Source organism: Pan paniscus, chromosome 13 (assembly GCF_029289425.2).
Source record: "Pan paniscus chromosome 13, NHGRI_mPanPan1-v2.0_pri, whole genome shotgun sequence".
NCBI lineage: Eukaryota > Metazoa > Chordata > Mammalia > Primates > Hominidae > Pan > Pan paniscus.
The window spans coordinates 47,483,702-47,507,220 of NC_073262.2; the positions used below are offsets into that span (position 1 = coordinate 47,483,702).

The following is a 23,519-nucleotide window of genomic DNA, read 5'->3' on the forward strand; positions in this document are numbered from 1 at the left end:
AAATAACCTTACATCTCCAGAGTCAGAATTACAATGAGAGGATAAGAAATCATTGTCATTTATTCTTCCCTTTTGCACAGCTAATATTACAGAAATAGTTATACTTCTTGAAGGTGATCTCAGAGCCATGTGTCAACAACTGTGCAAATGTGCAGATTTATCAAACTTAAAATATTTAACACACAAGTATACTTTAAAGTCATTTTCTTTTTTTTTCCTTTGAGACAAGGTCTTGCTCTTTCATCCAGGCTGGAGTGTAGTAGTATAATCAAAACCACAGCTCACTGCAGCCTCGACCTCCAGGGCTCAAGGGATCTTCCTACCTTAACCTCCCAAATAGCTGAGACTACAGGCATGTGCCACCACACCCAGCTAATTTTTATATTTTTGTAGAGATAGGGTTTCACCATGTTGCCCAGGCTAGTCTCAAACTCCTGGGCTCAAGAGATCCTCTCTCACCGTGCCCGACCTGAAGTCATTTTCAAGATAAAAGATGTGAATCAAATATACACATTCAAGTCTAAATAATTCCAATTAGACATTATTTGTAGCTATTTAATAAGGAGCATATGAACCAACCATACAAATCAAAAGACAAAGATATTAGATGGCTCACTGTACATGTTGGCCCATGTATACAACTTTGGTCAATATTATAAATCTACTTGACTCCAATTAGAAGCCCATCTAGTTCAAGGAGGGGAATTTGGCAAAGTCTATAAAAATTTTAAAAGTAGGGTTGCAGGGCCTGGGGAAGGCGTGGCAGGCACCATGTCTGGCTGTGAAGGTGCTGCTGAAACAGTCCAAGAAGCAGGCCAAGGAGATGGATGAGGAAGGTAAGACTTTCAAGCAGAAACAAAAAGAGGAGCAGAAGAAACAAAAATAGGAGCTAAAATCGAAGGCTATGGGGAAGGGCCCCCTGGCTGCAGGTGAAATTAAGAAATCTGGGCGGGGTGCAATGGCTCATGCCTATAATCCCAGCACTTTGGGAGGCTGAGGCAGGTGGATCACCTGAGGTCAGGAGTTCAAGACCAGCCTAGCCAACATGGCAAAACCCTGTCTCTACTAAAAATACAAAAATTAGCCAGGCATGGTGGCGGGCGCCTGTAATCTCAGCTACTCAGGAGCCTGAGGCAGGTGAATCGCCTGAATCTGGGATGCAGAAGTTGCAGTAAACCGACATCACACCACTGCACTCTAGCCTGGGTGACAAAGCGAGGCTCCATCTCAAAAACAGAAAAGAAAAAAAAATCTGGCAACAAGTAAGCTGTGCCTTGTGCCTGAGGAGATGGTGACCCTTGATTTCATTCATATTTAAACATCTGTATTCCCTGCCATAGCATCTTTTGCCACCTATAGCTGGAATGAAGTGTTGTCTTGAAGCCTGTTGTACATATAAGAATAAACATTTGTAAAAAAAAAAAAGTTATTAATTAAAAAAACAAATAATTGTAAATGTAACACCTTCTGACCAGCCCTTGTATACACACACATGCACACATGCGTGCACACACACACACACACACGGTAGTTGTCTTGAGGAAGAAATCATTAGTAGTACAGGACAGGAGTGTATGGCTAAAAGTTTCTCTTCATTTACATCTCTATGTTTTGAATTTCATACCACTGGCATAGCATATCTCTTAATTCTTTTTAAAGAAACAAGGTCATGCCCTGTTGCTCAGACTAGAGTGCAGTGGCATGATTATAGCCCACTACAGCCTCAATCCTCAAGCAACCCTCCTGCCTTAGTCTCCCGAAGTAGCTCAGACTACAGATGCATGCCACAATGCCTGGCTAATTTTTTTTATTTTGTAGAGATGAGGTCTCGTTATGTTAGCCAGGCTGGTCTCAATCTCCTGGGCTCAACTAATCCTCCAGCCTCAGCCTCTCAAAGTGTTGTATTACAGGCGTCAGCCACCACAACTGGCTGATAACACATCTTTTTGTAGTGCATTTAGTTCAAATTTTCCAGTACCTGGTATTTTTCAAGACAATGTACAAAGGTATATACATATTAGAATATTCACTGTAGCACTGTCTGTAACTAGTGAAAATGTAGAAGTAATGTCCAATACTAGGGAATGAAGTAAATGTTTATTTTATTTTACTTATATATTTTTTGAGACAGAGTTTCACTCTTGTCGCCCAGGCTGGAGTGCAATGTCACGATCTTGGCTCACTGCAACCTCGGCCTCCTGGGTTCAAGCGATTCTCCTGCCTCAGCCTCCCAAGTAGCTGGGATTACAGGCATGAGCCACCACGCCCAGCTAATTATTATTATTATTTTTTTTTTTTTTCTTGAGACGGAGTCTCGCTCTGTCACCCTGGCTGGAGTGCAGTGGCGCAATCTCGGCTCACTGCACTTGGTTCCCAGAGGGAACCTCTGCCTCCCAGGTTCAAGCGATTCTCCTGCCTCAGCCTCCCGAGTAGCTGGGACTACAGGCGCCCACCACCATGTCCAGCTAATTTTTTTTTTTTTTGGATTTTTAGTAGAGATGGGGTTTCGCCATGTTAGCCAGGATGATCTCGATCTCCTGACCTCATGATCCGCCCGCCTCGGCTTCCCAAGTTAGCCACCGCGCCCGGCCTAATTTTTCTTGTGTGTTTTTAGTAGAGACGGGGTTTCACCGTGTTAGCCAGGATGGTCTCAATCTCCTGACCTCATGATCCGCCCGCCTTGGCCTCCCAAAGTGCTGGGATTACAGGCATGAGCCATCGCGCCCGGCCTATTTTTTATAATGGAATACTGGCCAGGCACGGTGGCTCATGCCTATAATCCCAGCACTTTGGGAGGCCGAGGTAGACAAATTGCTTGAGCCCAAGAGTTGGAGAACAGCCTGGGAAACCTGGCAAAATCCCAACTCTTCAAAACATACAAAAATTAGCTGCATGTGGTGGCATACACCTATGGTCCCAGCTACTTGGAAGGCTGTGGCAGGAGGACTGCTTGAGCCCAGAAGTTCAAGGCTGCAGTGAGCTATGATCGCAATCCCTACACTCCAGCCTGGGTGACAGAGAGACCCTGTCTCAAAAACAGTTTTGGTAAGGAAAGTGACCTTTGTAACAATTAATTTGCCCCACTACTATTTACATCTCCCCAGCTGCACAAAGCCTTGAAAATCAATGGCCCCAAAATAAAACAACTAGGACACTAGAGAATTCTCAGGGGTTCTCTTTATTTGGGCTGAACCAGACCTCACTCAGTGCCAACAGCCTTTTCCCTGGGGGTATCTGTCAAACACAACTGGGCAATTGTTTAACATCTTAGCTGCCTGAGGTGGCAGATAACACATGGGCTAACACAAAGCTGGTTAAAAAACAAAGAAAAAAAAAGGCTGGGGAATGGGATGTCCATAAGGGACTTTGAAAAGCTCTGACAAACTTCTTGGAATTTGAAAGACCATAAGCATCATGCCCAGGGGTACGTGAATGCCCAGGGAAAATCTTAGAAGGCCTTAAACCCTTGCTTCTAACCTTGGGGCTCTGTGCAAGCAAAAATGGAAGACTAAGGCAGAGTTGCCAACTGCCTGGTTAAGTGTGGAAAGTGTGCCCCAACACAACACAGAGACCCTTGGGGAAAACTGGGAGACTTTTTGAATTCATGCATCAAAGGAAATCTCTGTTCATTCATCAGCTGACCAGTAAGTTAAACAAGCTGAAACTTCAGAAGCCACACATGAAAAAGAATACAGATGTTAAGGAATTGGTTCAGGGCCGAGCATGGTGGCACATGCCTGTAATCACAGCGCTTTGGAAGGCCGAGGTGAGTGGATCACTTGAGGACAGGAGTTCGAGACCAATGTTCTGAAATTAGAGCCTGGCCAATGTGGTGAAACCCCATCTCTACTAAAAATATAAAAATTAGTTGGGCGTGGTGGTGTGCTCCTGTAATCCCAGCTACTCGGGAGGCTGAGGCAGAAGAATCACTTGAACCCAGGAGGCGGAGGTTGCAGTGAGCTGAGATGGCACCACTGCACTCCAGCCTGGGCAACAGAGCGAAACTCTGTCTCAAAAAAAGGAAAGAAAATAAAAGAAAGAATTGGTTCAGGAAAGTCACTAAACAAATAACAGTTACAACAACAACAAAGAACAACATAAACCCTGGTACGGTGAAGAAGTGTCACATTACATTATTTCAAATTCCTAGTTATCAAAAACAAAATTATTAAATATGCAGAAATGGTGGCTCATGCCTGTAATCCCAGCACTGTGGGAGGCCAAGGCGGAAAGATCGCTTGGGCCCAGGAGTTCGTGACCTGAGAGCTGCCTGGGCAACACAGAAAGATCTCGTCTCCACAAAAAGATACAAAAATTAGCCATGTATGGTGGCATGCACCTATAGTCCCAGCTACTCGAGAGGCTGAGTTGGGAAGATCATTTAAGTCCAGGAGTTGGAGGCCACAGTGAGCTAAGATCATGTCACTGTACTCCAACCCGGGTGACAGAGCGAGACCCTGTATCAGAAACAAACAAAAAAAAGACATGCAGAAAGAAAAAAGTATGGTGTATACTCAGGAAGAGAAGAGGCCAAGACATACTATTCTTACTATTATATAAGTAAAATGTGTAATGTATATTCTTACATTATGTTCATATTATTCTGAGTAAGTCCAAACATTGGACTTAATTAGAAAAAGAATTTAAATAAATGATTTCAAATATATTCAAGGACTAAAAGAAACCATGTCTACCAAAGTAAAGTTTAAGACCAACATCTCACCAAATAATATCTATAAACCAAAGGAAATTATCAAAAAGAACCAAATAGAGATCTGGATTTATAATAACTGAAATGAAGCATTCACTAGAGAGGCTCAATAGCAGATTTTAATTGACAGAAGAAAGAATAAGTGAATTTGAAGATAGATAAACTGAGATTATCCAGTCTGAGGAACATAAAGAAAGAGATCTGTGGGACATGAGAGAGTACCAACATATGCATATTTCCAGAATGAGAGGAGGGAAGAGAAAAGGACTGTGTGTGGTAAATAATTTGGCTGGCCCTAGTTTCTGGGATGTAAACTCTAAATCCAGTGATAGGAGTGTCTTTGTCATTCATGGTGAGCCCCTTAGGACACACATGGTGGTTTATACTACGGGGTGATGCACAGTGGGGCCCGAGAGTTTGTGCTAATGCAATCACTCAGGTTGGGGGCCGGTAACACTAGAAAGACCAACCACATGATTAGAGAGTTGGGGTTCTGAGCAACAAGCTATCTGTCCAATATCATCCTGTTCTCTGCAAATTTGATTTGTATACAATGTCCAGAACAAGCAAATCTATTAAGCAGAAAGTAGGTTTGTGTTTGCCAATGGCAGGGTGGCGGGGAGTAGGACAAAATGGGCAAAATGGAGAGGAGTAATTGCTACTGGATATGGGGTTTCTTTTGGGGGTGATGATAATGTTCTGAAAATTAGAGGTGGTAGTTACATAACTGTGTGTAGAGAATAAAAACTACTGAATTGTACCGTTCAAAAGGCTGACTTTTATACTGTCTGAATTATATCTCAAGAATTATATATATTAATATTTATATATAAATGAAAAATAATATTGAGTCTCTCCAAAGCCAAAATTCCCTACAAATAGAATAAATGTTTCTTAGAACTGCCTGCAATTTTTTAAATAAACATTTAATCCTGAAATCAATAATACTAGTTATTTAAATTACCATATATAGAAGATTTATGAATATTTTCATCATAGGACTTGCCAAGAGTTTGCAAACCAATTACAAGTGACTTACAGAAAATAGTTTTTTGTTTTGTTTTGTTTTTTTTAACGGGACAGGGTCTCACTCCATCACCCAGGTTGGGGTACAGTGGGGTAATCACAGCTCACTGCAACCTTAAACTCTTGGGCTCAAGCAATCCTTCCACCTCAGCTTCCTGAGTAGCTAGGACTACAGGTGTGCACCACCAAGCCCAGCTAATTTTTTAATTTCTTTTTTAGAAATGGGGTCTTGCCATATTGCCCAGGTTGGTCTCAGACTTCCTACCCTCAAACCATCCTCTCGCCTCAGCCTCCCAAATAGCGATACTAAGAATTTTACTGCCTACTATAGAGGCAACAAAAAATATAAGCCAACTGTTCTCTTTAAAAAATCAGCCTTGAAACGTGACTCACCAAGTACACCGCTCTTTGGAAGAAGGTGGTGGTCTCCAGGATTTTATGCATTGTGATGGTTTCTAACTCATCAGGGTCTAGCTGTTCCCTTTCAAAGGGCATTCCATTGAACAGCACAACGGGCAGAGGTCCAACTCCAGTCTGCTCATAGTAGCCTCTTGCTTCCTGAAACACAAGTAACCACAAAAACAGCATATTTTTGCCTTTTGTGAGACAAATGGAACAGAGCATATTTTTCTTACATGCCTGTTCTAACAACAATCAATAGAAATATTGTAAAGAAAAAAATAACTCAGTTATTTCTTTTTAAAAAAATGAAAAATGACATCAAAGTTAATATCCTACTATGTAAATCTGAGATTGAATTACTGAGTTCAAGTTTTTACAAAACCACAAAAGCTTGCAAATTATGGAGTGCGTGTGTGTGTATGTGTGTGTGTGTGTGTGTGTGTGTGTGTGTAGCACAGGCTGTCAAAACTGAACTACATATTCTACGGTCAGCACTATACAATAGAACTTTCTGCAATGATGGAAATATTCTATCTGTGCTTGTCTGTGCTGTCCAATGCAGTGGTCACTAACCTCATGTAACTACTGAGCACCTGAAACCTGCCAACTATGACCAAGTAACTAAATCTTTAATTAATTTCCATTTTAAAATCTACATGTGACCATGGGCTGCCAAAATGAGGTGCACAGGTTTTGCTACCATAAATTACAAGCGCTCTATGCAAAAAGCCTGAGGTAAGTATTTGCACCCAATTCTAAATAAGGGTCCATATCACTAACAAAGAAATTACACCTGCAGAAAACAAAACAAGGTTTGTGGGGAAACAGTGCTCAACAATTGCTCTAAGACACAATACACCCAATCTTTTCCCTTCTCCAGGACAAAAGAGGTTCACTGGCCAGAAAATACTGGAGCAACAAAACGGCAAATGTACCTAAGACAGACATTTTTCCTGACTGTCAACACAGGCGCTCGTCCCTCAGATTAACTTTTCAGAGTAAAAAGTGTATTACCACCCAAGATGTAAAGTGGGCAACTTTACAAATGTCTATCGCACACCTTGTAATTGCCATTTTCTGAAAATAGCAGAATTTAATTATTTATAACCATTTTAGATAGCACCAGTAGAAAAGAACTCCCATTGGGTAACTAATCCGAGTCATCGGTAACAGACTGCTTACTTTCTAATCAGACAAGCTCAATAACAGGTAACAGCACAGAAACTGACGGCCTAAAACATGGCACAGCCTAAAAAGCCTTCTAGGTTGGTTCAAGCCATTTCTCTACATCATAGTTTAAATGTTTTAAATATACACTCCTAAAACTCTTACCATGTTAATTCTGTTCTTTGACATCTCGACTATTTCATAGACATCCATTAAAACTCAATTTTCATCTAACTTTAGTTTTGAAAATCATCCCTGTCAACCAATTAAAACAAGACCAGAAAACTTACATTATAATTCCAAGATACAATAAGATAAATAACATTGGTTTTGTCTGCAAACAGTAACTGAGTGGAAGTCAGGAGTGACAGGGAGCTGTTTGGACTATGTAGCTTCCTTTTTCACCACTCAGAAATAGTTTACAAGACCAAATAACAGAATGCAGCACGATTATCAAACAGCCAAACTGAAAACTCATATGGACAAATTTTCTATCAACAGCTAACTAAAAATATTAAATAATGATAAATAATTAACAAACATTAATTTTTGGTAGTTTTATACTGAGCCACTCACAAACAACTGAGATTAGTAAGGACTAGAAGATAATATGCTAAAGGTAAAGTGTTTGCCCGTGTAGGTTAGAACTTTTCCTAATGTCATTATCTTACTGGCTTTGAAAGACATAAATATATACCTATCAGACTATATATTCTCATCAGTTTAAAATTTCTACTTTAATTGCATTGCCTACTTTTTAAAATAATTACTTCTTTCAGACATAGAAGATATTATAGCTTCACTGTAACAAAAGGAACAGATTTACAAGTGCAATGACATTTATTAGAAGCAGCCATTTTTCCTAAAATTAACCATTTCAAAAGAATCCATTCCATTGGACTTTTTGTATAGGGGTAAAGCTCCTGTAGTTAAAAAAAAAAAAAAAATCTCATTAGTCATTAGATTGTTAGGACTTCTGGGATACTCTCCACATCCCTGCCTTGAGAGTACTTCTATTCAAAAAGCTAGACAATTAAATGGATGAAATATAAATAATATGACCTGTTCGTATACGGAAGAGCCTCTAATCAGTACAGATGGCCAAGTCTAGGAAACTAAGGTGCATGGTGTGTGATACTCTCATTCAATTTTTCAGCACAATCAATATTTCGACACATGCAAAGATATAAAAATACCCCTTTCCCCAGTTTGTCCACTCTACTCATCATTTTTCAAGTAAATACTTTTGATATCATAATCATCCACAATAAAAAGCTACTGGTACTTTTTCTTCAACAGGATAAGAAAAAATGAGACTTAAACAGTTTCCAAATATGAAATATGAAAAAAATTCCACAAAGTCCCTCAAAACTTTCATATTCTGAAAGTGGCCTTCTTTTTCTTTTATTTCACTTAAATTCTTTTTCTACAGAGTACTATTATTGCTGTTTGTGTCTATCTGGGAGAAAAATAGTTACTAGGTACCCATAGCAATATTATTTTATTTAAAAACCCAGAAAAGATAAGTGACTGGACAGAAGGCTGCAATAAAATAATGGTAACCGGCCGGGCACGGTGGCTCATGCCTGTAATCCCAGCACTTTGGGAGGCCAAGGCAGGCGGATCATCTGAGGTCAGGAGTTCGAGACCAGCCTGCCCAACATGGTAAAACCCCATCTCTACTAAAGTACAAAAATTAGCCGGGTATGGTGGTGAGAGCCTGTAATCCCAGCTACTCAGGAGGCTGAGGCAGGAGAATCGCTTGAACCCGGGAGGCAGAGGTTGCAGTGAGCCGAAATGGCGCCACTGCACTCCAGCCTGGGAGACAAAAGCGAGACTCCGTCTCAAAATAATAATAATAATAATAATAATAATAATAATAATAATAATGGTAACCCTTCTCAGGCTACACTGAGTAGATCTCATTCCCAGCTTCAATTCCAAGCTTAACTGGATATACCTTAAAGTGAACAGATATAATACTAAAGCACAGAATCAAAAACAGAAAAGAGAAAGAAAACAGGCAGACTGGCATGCTCAAAGACCTTCTAGCTCCTGGTATGAATTCACCTTTCTAAAAGAGCTGGTACAGAGCTAGTATTTTAATTCATCTTGCATTCAACATCAGCTTACACATATAACAAATATGTGTCACTCTACGAACTTGAATTCACAGAGCAGGCAGCTGTCACTATACCTAGGAAGCCTTCCACAATCACCTTGTCCCAAACTAGCAGAGCTGCCCATCCAGCTTAGCTGCCATCTAGCTCAGCTGCCACTGAGCCTCCACATACAATGTGCAAACACTCAGAACCTCACCATCACCAAAACCATAGTGCTCTCATTTGTTGTCTCCCCCAACGATGGTGTGTGAACTGCCCAAGTTCATACCACATCTTGTTCAACTTTCTAGTATTAGGACTGGCACAATTACTCAATACTACTGTTCTAAAACTAAAACTTTGTTACTTATTCTAAAGTAATTCAGAAGTTTCCCTAGCTGTTAAATTCTTTTGTTTTGATCTTGCTAAAGATTATTTTGTTCTCTTCCTCTAAAACCTGAATCGACTTACAGAAGCAGATCTTTCAACCAATCCCAACTAACTAATTTATCTGATTAATAAATACCAGCTATTAAAGTATGCTGAACACTTACACTGGCGAGCTACTCTCTAGAATGCCCACATATTTTTTTATTTTTATCTTATTTATTTTTTATTTTTTAGTAGAGATGGGGTTTTGCCATGTTGGCCAGGCTGGTCTCAAACTCCTGACCTCAGGTGATCCTCCCACCTCAGCCTCTCAAAGTAATGGGATCACAGGCGTGAGCCACCATACCTAGCCTCTATTTTGTTTTTTGGGTTTTTTTGATCTGTGATTTTGTTTTTAATTATCTTAAGCCTTATGAACACATAATTTTTAACTGTTTATCTCCTCTACTTAAAACTTTCCAATGTGGTGGCAAAAGTACCATTAACAAGCACACATACACAGTAGTTCCAGGGTTTTACGTATTTTTGAATAGTTGTTTGAAGACAATCCCAAAGTATAAACTAGTCTAACTTAGTAAGTAACTCAAAAGTTTAACTTGCTACTATTTTTGTCACACTGACCTTTAAAAACAACTGACCTTAAAGATCATCTATAAAATGTGAGAGATGTCCAGTATTCTTTCTTTGGTATTACACATAAACCACACTAAAATGCCTCTCAATAAGTAAAAGGCAGCATTTTAGATACAGGGAATAGGATGCCCACATCCTTTTGCTCCCCGCAGTTGAGCTATCTGCTTACCAAGGATCAGCTGTGTCTGTTCCCAAACCAACTATTCCTGTTAGTGAAATGATTTAGTAGTATGTAAACCACTAAAATATGAGTACAAAAAGAAGGTTACTCTTCCCACTAAAACGAATTGAATGACTAGAAAATTCACACAGATGAGAGGCTAAAACCAAATGATGTTGAACTGGGTGTCTGTCAAACAACTACAAAAGACTTGTGAGGGAGATTATAAAAATCTACAAGGATTCTGTATCAGATGAAACAGGACTCATAAACAATTGATGATGAATATCATTTATAAACAGATGATAGCTCAGATCTTAAAACAGCAATCAAAGGCTGTTTTTCATTTGGAAAACAAAAATCCTCCCTTAAAAAAGGAGAAAAAACATTGAAACCCTGGTAAATAAATGTATTTTAATATGTTTAAAATCAGAATGTTTCAGAAATGTATATTAATTCCTTTCCTTAATACACATTTTCAACAATTTGTGCTTGCAATAGGTAAAGACCCTTTACTGTGTTTAATGTCTCAAAAGAAAAAAAAATTATCTTTAAGTAAAAAAATTTTAAACTTTATTATATCCTTATTACTACAATACTTCGCCATTCTGTTACATTTCTTAATATATTTCCATCCTTAGTCTAAATAACTAAATAAAGCCAATATGATATATATTAAGCTGTACATCGTATCCTGGGTCTATACATCCAGTAGATGTCATCCAGAGCAAACTTCATGGAAGTACTACCATTGCATTCTGAAAAAAAAATTGTTTTTCAATTTAAAAGTTAATAAGCAAGTTAAAAATCAGTCATATCTTCACAAGACTGAAATAAAAACTTTTTCAAACACTGAAAAGTGATCTGGTTTCTAAACTTTTAAATGCTAAGTACTGAAACACTTTAACCACCATCACCATTATTAACCAAAGCCCCCAAACAGGGGATTAAGGACAGTACAATGTTGCAATCAAATAAGAAACACAAAGAAATTTTTTACCTTCCGATTCCGATCATAAGCAGAATCAATCCCCAAAATGCTATTCACTTCTACATACGGATATTTCTTCTCCAGGACACTGACCACATGTTCAACTTTCACTTTTTCTCCAGTCCTCACCTTGTTATAGAACTGAAGAAAGAAAAAACAGTTGGTTAACTACACTTTTAAGTTCAAATTTCAAAGTGTTTATTCCACATTTTTCTGAATTTAGAGGAAAATATACTTCTTTTTCTTTTTTTTTTTTTTTGAGACAGAGTTTTGCTCTCACCCAGGTTGGAGTGCAACGGCACAATCTCGGCTCACTGAACCTCCGCCTTCCGGATTCGTGTGAATCTCCTGTCTCAGCCTCCAGAATAGCTGGGATTAGACACCTGCCACCACGCCCAGCTAATTTTTTATATTTTTAGTAGAGACAGGTTTCACCATGTTGGCCAGGCTGGTCTTGAAACCCTGACCTCAGGTGATCCACCCGCCTCAGTCTCCCAAAGTGCTGGGATTACAGGCATGAGCCACTGTGCCTGGCCAATTATTTTTCTTGAAAGGTCAAATTGGGACATGTTAGCAATTCTTCCTTTTCCATATACCTTACTAAGATGGCTTCCTAGGTTGGAAATTAAATATTATTTTTTTTTTTTTTTTTGAGATGGAGTCTCACGCTGTCACCCAGGAGGTTGGAGTGCAGTGGCACAATCTCGGCTCACTACAACCTCCACCTCCCAGGTCCAAGCACTTCTCCTGCCTCAGCCTCCTGAGTAGCTGGGACTACAGGCACACGCCTCCACGCCCAGCTAATTTTTGTATTTTTTAGTAGAGACCGGGTTTCACCATACTGGCTAGGCTGGTCTTGAACTCCTGACCTCGTGATTCGCCCGCCTTGGCCTCCCAAAGTGCTGGGATTACAGGCATGAGCCACCACGCCTGGCCGGAATCAGCTCAGTCTTGTTAAGTGTCAAATGAAAAAATACATTAGTTAAGAAAAATCTAAATAGGCCAGGCAGGCATGGTGGCTCACACCTGTAATCCCAGCACTTTGGGAGGGTGAGGCGGGTGGATCACTTGAGGTCAGGAGTTCGAGAAAAGCCTGGCCAACATGCTGAAACCCTACTAAAAATACAAAAATTAGCCTGCTGTGGTAGTGCACACCTGTAATTCCAGCTACTCAGGAGGCTGCAGCAGGCGAATCCCTTAAACCCAGGAGGCAGAGGTTGCTGTGGGCCAAGATCACACAACTGCACTCTAGCTTGGATGATGGAGTGAGACTGTCTCAAAAAAAAGAGAAAAATCTCAACACTTATAAGTAGTCCTTGAAATAAAAACTACATCCACGATGTTTAGGAGGGATGAGGAAAGGGAGAGGGGAGAGACAGAGAAATCTAAATTGACTCCAGTATTATTTATTTGATTTTTTTTTTTTTTGAGATGGAGTTTCACTCATCACCCAGGCTGGAGTGCAATGGCACCATCTTGGCTCACTGCTACCTCCGCCTCCTGGGTTCAAGAGACTCTCCAGCCTCAGCCTCCCAATTAGCTGGGCGTGGTGGCAGGCGTCTAATCCCAGCTATTCTGGAGGCTGAGACATGGTGCCTGCCACTATGTCTGGTTAATTTTTGTTTTGTTTTTTGAGATGGAGTCTCGCTTCATCACCCAGGCTGGAGTGCAGTGGCTCGATCTTGGCTCACTGCAAGCTCTGCCTGCCGGGTTCATGCCATTCTCCTGCCTCAGCCTCCCGAGTAGCTGGGACTACAGGCGCCTGCCACCATGCCCATTTAATTTTTTTTATTTTTAGTAGAGATAGGTTTCACTGTGTTAAAGCCAGGATGGTCTTGATCTCTTGATCTCCTGATCTCGTGATCCACCTGCCTCGGCCTCCCCAAAGTACTAGGATTGCAGGCATGAGCCACTGTGCCCGGCCCAATTTTTGTATTTTTAGTAGAGATGAGGTTTCCCCATATTGGCCAGGCTGGTCTCGAATTCCTGACCTCAAATGATCCACCCACCTCGGCCACCCAAAGTGCTGCAATTACAGGCGTGAGCCACCACACATGGCCAATTTTTGTATTTTTAGTAGAAACGGGGTTTCACCATGTTAGCCAGGCTGGTCTCGAACTCCTGACCTCAGGTGATCTGCCTCCCTTGGCCTCCCAAAGTGCTGGAATTACAGGTGTGAGCCACTGCGCCTGGCCTCAATTGTTTTTACAGTGAGCAGTATTACTTCACTTCTGAAATAAAAAACAGCAGCCAAGCCCCAGTGGCTCACACGTAAAATCCCAGCACTGTGGGAGGCCAAGGCAGTAAGATTGTTTAAGCTCAGGAGTTCGAGACCAGCCTGGGAAACATAGTGAGACACCATCTCTACCAAAAATTAAAAACAACAACAAAATTAGCTGGGTATGGTGATGCATGCCTGTAGTCTCAGCTATTCCGGGAAGCTGAGGCAGGAGGATCACTTAGGGCCAGGAGTTCAAGGCTGTAGTAAACCCTGACTGCGCTGCTGCACTCCAGCCTGGGCAACAGTGAGATCCTGTCTCTAAAAAAATTTTTTTAATAAAATAAAATAAACAGTGGGTGGTGGGAGTAGCTGGTCCTGTTGTGCTGTGGCTCTGCACAGCCTGCAGTCTCAGGCCGCAGAGCCCAAGAGACATGGAGCCTGGCTTCAATGGTCACGCTGCCATTTAGGAGGGCTGCTTCCATGAGATCTGCAGCCTGAGCCCAGGGAAGCCTTGTTGCTACAGATGGAGCAGCTGCTCCACTGCCAGTGCTCACGCTCCCAGGATATCCTTGTTTTCCACAGTAAGACCCACAGCAGTGTGCTGGTGTTGGATGGCATCATCCCCTGCATGGACAGGGACAAGTTCTCCTACTAGATGAGAATCAACCTGCCATTCAGCAACCACCCCATCCCACAAAAGGTGCTGATCGTCGGGGACAAAGACGGCATCCTGCACAAGGTGGTGAAGCACCCCTCTGTGGAGTCTGTGGTCCGATGATAGACTGAAAAGGATGGCACTCAGGTCTCTAAGAAATTCCTGCCAGGTATGGTCATTGGCTTCTCTAGCTCTAAGCTGACCCTGCATATGGGTGACAATTTTGATTTCGTGAAGCAGAACCAGGATGCCTTCAATATTACGATCACTGACTCCTGGGATCCACTGAGAGCCTCTTCAAGGAATCCTATTACCACTCATGAAGATGGCCCTCAACGAGGACAGCATTCTCTGCTGCCAGGGCGAGTACCAGTGGCTGCACCTGGACCTCATCAAGCAGACACGGTAGTTCTGCCAGTCACTCTTCTCCACGGTGGCGCACGCCTACTGCACTGTCCCCACCTATCCCAGTGGCCAGATTGGCTTCATGCTCTGCAGCAAAAACCCGAGCACCAACTTCCAGAAGCCCGTACAAGTGACACGGCAGCAGGTGGAGCAGGTGCAGCTGCTCAGATGTGTACAGTGCTGCCTTCGTACTGCCCCAGTTTGCCTGCAAGTCCCTGAATGATGTGAGCTGAACCCAGGCGCCACAGCAGATGCCACCCGGGATCTCAGATCTGAGAGCCTCCAGGATGCCTGCGCCCCTTCAGCCCTAGGCCAGATCCCCTGCTGACTGTCACCTGCCAACCAAGAGTTACAAGCCTCAGAATACTGCCCAGCCTTCCCTGCTGAGTGCTGGACTGTTTCTGTGTCTGTCTCTGTGTGACATTCGGCCTCCAAGCCTATACCAGCTGTATACAGTACCATCTCTCTGTCTTCTTTGGCCCCCTCGATCAAACATGTGTATTTATAACAATAAAAAATAAATGAATAAATAAATAAATAAAAACTTTAAAAGGCAGAGTTAAAATATTCTCTGGGCATGGTGGTGCACGGCCATAATCCCAGCTATTTGGGACTGACATGGTAGAATCCCTTAAGCCTAGGAGTTTGAGACCAGCTTGAGCAACACAACAAGACCTGGTCTCAAAAAGTACATAAATAAATAAAATTTTAAGGTAGCCGTTGTGGAAGATATATTCAAACAAACAAACAAAAGCAAACCTTAAGCAGAGACAAAGTGAATAAAATAACAAAGTATAAAATACTTACTATTCTGAGTGACTTCTTTTGAACCTATTTCATTCTCTGCAGCCCTGCTAACTACCTTCCCCATTACTTCTCATGGAGATCACTGCAACAGCTCATCAACTGGCATCCCTGCCACTTTGCTTTGCCCTTCCTCAGATCCATCTCTATACACTGCAGCAGACATGACTTTTAAATTCAGGACCCACCCCTGAGCTCTATACACCCCAGCTGCCTAGCATACAATGACCACACATCATTATAAGAGTAAGTTAGATCTGAAAAAATTATTTGCCATTCTGAACAAAAACGTACATGTGTCAGAGTCTGGAAGGCATGATAATCATCCACTTCTTGGGCAACATAATTATATGCTCTAAGAACAGCCACTCCAGCATCTTGCATCCCATCAACATCTTCAGAGTCATTAACCACAAAGATAAAACCAATTCTGGAGGGAAAGGGAAAAGAAGAAAAAGAAACATGTCAAAGAATGCAAATGGTTAAAAAGAATGACATCCTTGTACCCTTCTCATACATTATAGCTAACAGAGGAAAACTCTTTGAGTGAAAAGCACAGTTCACAGCCTACTCTACTCTAACATGATTGGCAAAGGTATACATACACCACTTACAAAGGTTGTTTTTTTTTTTTTAGACGGAGTTTCACTCTTGTTGCCCATGGTGGAGTGCAATGGTGCAATCTCGGCTCACTGCAACCTCCGTCTCCCAGGTTCAAGCGATTCTCCTGCCTCAGCCTCCCAAGTAGCTGGGATTATACGCCACTACTCCTGGCTAATTTTTTGTATTTTTAGTAGAGACGGGGTTTCACCATGTTGGCCAGGCTGGTGTCGAACTCCTGACCTCAGGTGATCCATCAGCCTCGGCCTCCCAAAGTGCTGGGATTACAGGCATGAGCCACCATGCCCGGCCACTTACAAAGTATTAATAAAAAAGCAGGCTCTCAAACGTGGCTTAGGCCTTTCTACTGTTAAAGCAAGCCATTTCCATGTCATGAAAAGATTCCTTTACTGACATGAAGAGTGTTGCTATAGTTTCAAGAGATTTTTTTTTCTGATTTTAAACAAAAACTAGAATAAAAATTTTCACACTTTCAAAGTAAACAGAAAGGGGGGGGATTGTGACATCTAGCACATGCAGTATGAGAATCATTGGTAAAAGAAAAGCCGAAAAAGGTTTACAACTGTCCCACGACAAAAAGCAATAACCAAGGTTAAAGTTTATCAGATTTTAAATTTTAAAATAAAGGAATTAACCACAGAGATACTATTATGTATGTATAGATGGGCTGGCAAAAAAGACTTTGCACTGAACATACTGGGGCAAAGGCATTTCAATGGACAAAGAATCATCTTTTCAATAAATGGTGCTAAACAACTGGACATGCACATGCATATGAATCAGTCTAGACCAGACTTTATATCTTTCACAAAAATTCATTCAAAGTGGATCACAGGTCTAAATGTAAAACACAAAAACAAAAATTCCCAGATGATAGCAAAGAAAATTTAGGTGGTCTCGAGCTTGGCAATGATGTTAGATCCAAAAGCACAATCCATGAAAGACAACACTTGGTTAATTTGGACTTCACTAAAATTAAAAATGTCTGCCCTGTGAAAGATACTATTAACAGAATGAAAGGACAAGCCATAGAGTGGCAGAAAATCTTTGCAAAACAACCATCTGATAAAGGACAGGTAAACAAAATATGCAACTCTTCTTGTTTGTTTTTCAACAGGGCCTTGCTCTGTTGCCGAGGCCAGAGTGCAGTGGCACGATCAGCTCATTGCAGCCTCAAACCTCTGGGCTCAAACAATCCTCCACTTCAGCCTCCCAAGTAGCTGGGACTACAGGTGTGTGCCACCACGCCTGGCTACTCTTTTTTAGTTCTCTGTAGACATGGAGGTCTTCTCATGTTGCCCATGGTGATCTCAAATCCTGGCCTCAAGCGATCCTCCCACCTTGGCCTCCCAAAGTCCTGGGATTATAGGCGTGAGCCATTGCACCTGGCCTACAAAGAACTCTTAAAACTCAACAATAAGAAAACAACCAAAGTTTTAAAAATGGAGACAAAAGGGCAGGGGGAAAAAAAGAAGAAGAAAAAAAAAAGGACAAAAAATCTGAACAGACACTTCACCAAACAAGATATACAGATAGGTGATAAATATAAGTAGATCCTGAACATCATATGTCATTAGGGAACGGCAAATTAAACAACAATGACATACCACCACACACCTATCAGAATGACCAAAATCCTAAATACTGGTAAAACCAAATGCTGGCAAGGCTGTGGAGCAACAGGATCTCTCACTCATTGCTGGTGTAAATGCAAAATGGTACCGCTACTTTAGAACAAAACTAAGCATACTCTTACAAAACTAAGCATACTCTTAACACACGATGCAGCAATCACGCTCCTCAGTATTTACCCAAAGAAGCTGTAGACATGTCCACACAAATACCTGCACCCAGATGTTTACAGCAGGTTTATTCATAACTGCCAAAACTTGTAGGCAACCAAGGTATCTTTCAATTAAGTGAATGGATAAATAAATGGGGGGACATCCACATAATGACTATTATCCAGTGATAAAAAGAAATGAGCTATCAAGCCACTAGAAGACACAGAGGAAGCTTAAATGCACATTGCTCAGTGAAAGACACCAATCTGAATAGGTTACATGCCATATGACTGCAACCTAGAACGTTCTGGAAAATGCAAAACTATGAAGACAGTAAAAAGATCAGTAGTTGCCAAAGATTTAGGGGAAGGGAGGAAGAGAGAAACAAGTGAAGCACAGGAGATTTTTAGGGAAGTGAAACTAATCTGTATTAAACTGTATTGTAATGTGAATACTTGACATCATACATTTGTGTCATCAACACAAATAACAAATCTTAATGTAAACTATGGAGTTTAGTTAATAATAATGTATCAATATTTAGCAGCCAACATGCAGGACCACATGAGTTCCTACAAAGAAGGAAAGAGCAGCCTGTATGCCTGGCTCTCTCCAACTATTCACAATCTCTCAGTTGCCTAGGAGTTCAAGTGCCTTCTTCTCACCTGCCTTTGCAATCAGAAGACCACATGCCCTCTTCTCGTCCCTCAATTCAAGAAATATTGCATTAGTGCCAACTGTGTACCACGACCCAACTTCTTCTGTGTCCTTATATTTCTCTTTTAATCAAAACATAGCTCTGGTTGTGATCCAGTAAGAGGTTCTTCCATCTAACCAGATGTATTCATGCTTTAGATGAAAAATGTCATGAAACTCAAAATCTCTGCATTTCCAACTATCAGAACCCTCTGTTTTCCTCAAAGCCTATCTGAAATCCAACTTCTCCAAAACCCTTTGTGCTTCCCAAATATCTCAATGATTTTTTTTGTTTCCCTGAAATCCTAACGCACTTATAACTAACCAGTAGGACATAACCTAGCAGTTGATCATATATCTCCCTAAAGGGTTTGAAAGTATACAGAGGATCTTTTCCAAGAAGGTAGAATAAGGCAAACATATTTACAGCATTTAGCCCAGTAGTAATCATGGAACACACAGTAATATTTATTGAATAAAGAGTTATTTTCTTCTTTATTTTCACATTTTCTAAGAATTAAAATTTCACCAACATGTAAAATTACCAGAATTATTCAGAATGTAGGTGAAAATATCTTAGCATTTATATGTAAAACCTTTAAAAAATAAAAAAAACTGTTCTTAAAAGGACAGTGGAAATCCAGCCACTCGGTACCCTGTAGGCAGGTTTGGCAACACAAGTGAAGTAACTGTTACTGTTTGCATCTACAAAAGGCTGTGTATATGTTTAGTCCTTGACAGGCTAACAAGTTATTGGCAATGCTCTATATCTCTGCTGAAAGTGGAAATAGGTTTTGTGATGTGGACACTCACCTAGGAAAATTCCCTTCCATTGGGAAGCAAGCTGCAGCCAGAAACTATTTTTACATGGGCTATTTATTGATAATTCATTGGTGGTAAGCTTCTATTCATTGAGAAGCAAATTCTCAGTCCCAAAAGACACTGGCTTCATACTGACCAGAAGATAAAATTGCCATTAGTGTTGTGCACTATTAATTATCCTACAACTCAGTAGCACCAGACTTGCATTTAAAAATGACAAATAAAACCTCAGCTAAATTAGATACATCATCAAATCAATACCAGTGTTACCTTAGTGGTATATGATTACTAAGGAACATCTCAGCTGTGTTAATCAACTCTGCTGTGGTCTCATGTGCAGGATCAACTATGAAAACCTGTTGAAGAAAGGGAAAAGAACACATGAAATGACATTTATTCAAATATCTGTGGGCCGAGAAAAATTTTATGAGTCACTGTACATGAAGCCAACCTTTTTCGAGCTACGCTTGAACCACATAAAAGATGAATTACACACATAGCAGCTACCTCCCTCTATGTTCAAAAAACCTGGTACTGAAGGGCTAAGTGATTTTCTCATGGACTTACGCTGATAACAAGGGAACTGTACTCCAAAGCGATGATGCCGCTTTTTCTACTACACCAAACGAAAACCAAGTTTAGCAACTCTCTCACCTTAAAAAATGGAGCCTGCCTTTTTGTATATTCATTTCTGAGGATCTCTGAATTAAGAATTCACTTAGAACCTAATTCTTAGACCACAGTCACAGCTGTCAGGCAAGCATATAAACATGTATTATGTGTTAAGCAACTTAGACGTATTCTCTCGCTTAATAAAGTTCAGACATGTGGTATAACAGAATGAGATTTAAATTCTGACTAGAAAGGAAAGAAGTGGTTTCAAGAGACAGAAAAGTGGCCAGGCATGGTGGCTCACGCCTGTAATCCCAGCACTTTGGGAGGCCAAGGCAGGTGGATCACCTGAGTTCAGGAGTTTGAAACCAGCCCAGCCAATGTAGTGAAACCCCGTCTCTACTAAAAATACAAAAATCAGCCAGGTGTGGTGGCATGCACCTGTAATTCCCACTACTGGGAGGTGAGGCAGGAGAATCGCTTGAACCCCAGGGGGCAGAGGTTGCAGTGAGCCGAGATCCTGCCACTGCCCTCCAGCCTGGGCAAAAGAGCAAGACTCTTTCTGCGGGGGGAGGGGGGGGGGAAGAAAAGAGACAGACAAGAAGAAAAGTAGAGAGGGTAATCTTCCCTGCAAGTTCTGAGGAGGCCAACCTTGGCACTAACCCTACCACTATCTCTTTCCCGGCTGTGTGAGGGAAGGGAAAGAAATGAGAGGGAAAAAGTGGGCCAATGAAGAACCCTCTTTCTCTCTCTCTAAAGCAGTGCAAGAAGGAATAACAAGTAGGAGTTGGCAAACAACCTTATTTAAGGGAATAAATCTGCTGAATTTTAGGGATTAAGATATTAAAGAAAAACAGTAGCAATATGCTGTAATATACTGTAAAAAAAGAGCTATCTTAAAACTAGTAAAACAATATTGCTATGAAACTAAAACTGCCCTAAAAAATATAAAGTCTTAAAATAAAAACAAACACATCACTGAATGGTGTGAAGAGTATGAAAAGAAAACTTATTCGATCTGGAAAAGATGATTAGAAAAAATAAAAATTAAAAAATTAAAAATGTTTTAAAATTAAAAACAAATTAAAAGACTAAAACAATAGTCTAAACCTCCGTGTTAAAAATGAGCATTTCCCCACACTCTGAGGGGGGCTGTAATGCTCCTGTTACATCCCACAGCCCCACAAGTGGTCAGTACACTACAAAGCCTTTCCAGTGTGAACAGGGAAGAGTATTTGGTGAAGGGTGGGGGAGGAAGCAGCTAGTAAAGGTGAGAAGTGACCATTCTACATGACAAAAAAGAGGGACTAGGCCAAGGCAGAAACAGAGTTCACAGCCAGACAATAAGTTTTACTTACCATATTATGTAAGTTTTTCCTGATCTGCCGAATAACACCAGGAAAGGTGGGTCGAAGCAACTCTTGTAAACTAGAAGGCCACGAATTATATCTGCTATCAACCTCCAGGTTGTTGACCCACTACAAAAAATAACACAACAGGATGCATGCACATTAGGAACCAGTTAGTAAAACCTGCAATAATATCAGTAAGACTTTAAAATATTTTAAGAAGAATCATGTGAGACAAGACCATTTTCAAAGATAAAAAGATTGGCTGCAGTGAGTGGCTCACATCTGTAATCCTAGCACTTTGGAAGGACAAGGCAGGAGGATCACTTGCGCCCAGGAGTTCAAGACCAGCCTGGGCAATATTATGAGACCCCCATCTCTGCAAAAAAATATAAAAATTAGCCAGGCATGGTGGCTGCTGTCCCAGCCACTCAGGAGGCTGAGGCGGGATGATCACCTGAGCCCAAGGGGTTCGAGGCTGCAATGAGCCATGATTGTGCCACTGCACTCCAGTCTGAACAACAGAGCAAGACCCTATCTCAAAAAAACAAACAAAAAAGATAAAAAGATCGAGTGGAAAAATGAGTGACTAAAAGATAAGCCACAGAATAGATGAAGACAATAACCTACAAACCCAATAAAGGACTAGCGTCAAGAATGAAGAAGACATAAAAATAAAAGAAAGAAGCGAAATTTTTTTTGTTTCTTTGTTTTTGTTTTTGAGATGAAGTCTCTCTATTGACGAGGCTGAAGTGCAGTGGAGCAATCTCGGCTCACTGAAACCTCTGCCTCCTGGCTTCAAACGATTCTTGTGCCTCAGCCCCCCGAGTAGCTGGAATTACAGGCACCCGCCAACACGCCCAGTGAATTTTTGTACTTTTAGTAGAGGTGGGGTTTCGCCATGTTGGCCAGGCTGGTCTTGAACTCCTGACCTCAAGTGATCCGCCCACCTCGGCTTCCCAAAGTGCTGGGATTACAGGTGTGAGCCACAGCACCCAGCCCTAAACTTTTTAAGAACAAAGGAAAAAAGAAAATGTAAAAAAAAACGGAAAAAAAAAAAGAATATGAAAAATAAACAGCGGAAACCCAAATGGGCAATAAACATAAGAAATGTGTACACCTGCAATTGTAATCTAGGAACTATGAGCTAAGACCTCAATGAAATTTCATACTCGCTAGACAGAAAAAGTGAAAGTTTGTCAAGACCAAGAACAGGAAAAGATATAGAGCAAAGAGAACTCTCATGCAATGCTGGTATGTGGACAAACACTTTAGAGAACTGGATCTAATAAAGTTGAAGACTATATTAGTACTAATTTTTCTAAAATAAATGCAGTACTGCCGGGTGTGGTGGCTCATGCCTGTAATCCCAGCACTTTGGGAGGCCAAAGCAGGCAGATCATGAGATCAAGAGATTGAGACCATCCTGGCCAACTTGGTGAAACCCCCATCTCTATTAAAAATACAAAAATTAGCTGGGCGTGGTGGCGTGCACCTGTAGTCCCAGATACTCGGGAGGCTGAGGCAGGAGAATCGTTTGAACCTGGGAGGCGGAAGTTGCAGTGAGCTGAGATCACACCACTGCACTCCAGCCTGGCAACAGAGCGAGACTGCAATGCAACACAACGCAATGCAACACAATGCAACACAACACAACACAATACAATACTCTAGTTCCAGGTATCTACCCCAAATAAATTCACATGTATACACAAAAAGAGAGGAAAAAAGAGCCTAATTAAAGTAGTGTTTACAACAGCAAAACATCAGAAACAATTTCATGTCCACAAAGAGCAATTGTTCAGGAGGCTGAGGCAGGAGGACCTCTCCAACACAGGAGTTTAAGGCTGTGGTGAGCTATGACTGCATTCCTGCATTCCAGCAGAGTTTCACCATGTTGGCCAGGCAGGTCTCCAACTCCTGAGCTAAAGTGATCCGCCCACCACGGCCTCCCAAAGTGCTGGGATT

At 41.2% G+C, this 23,519-nt stretch overlaps 1 protein-coding gene and 1 pseudogene across 7 annotated transcripts in view; one reads left to right on the top strand and one right to left on the bottom strand.

Annotated features, from left to right (window-relative positions):
- UGGT1 (UDP-glucose glycoprotein glucosyltransferase 1) overlaps positions 1 to 23,519 on the bottom strand; it is a 106,914-nt gene that overhangs the window by 43,623 nt on the left and 39,772 nt on the right. For all 7 annotated transcript variants that reach the window (XM_008953589.3, XM_003828247.4, XM_055108560.2 and 4 more), the window contains exons 14-18: positions 21,561 to 21,680; positions 19,861 to 19,946; positions 15,962 to 16,097; positions 11,592 to 11,723; positions 6,131 to 6,295 (exon numbers count right to left, since the gene is read on the bottom strand). In XM_008953589.3, the coding sequence (XP_008951837.1) occupies positions 6,131 to 6,295; positions 11,592 to 11,723; positions 15,962 to 16,097; positions 19,861 to 19,946; positions 21,561 to 21,680 (639 nt within the window). The remainder of the gene's footprint in view (positions 1 to 6,130; positions 6,296 to 11,591; positions 11,724 to 15,961; positions 16,098 to 19,860; positions 19,947 to 21,560; positions 21,681 to 23,519) is intronic.
- Positions 14,235 to 15,898, top strand: LOC103783269 (spermidine synthase-like; annotated as a pseudogene).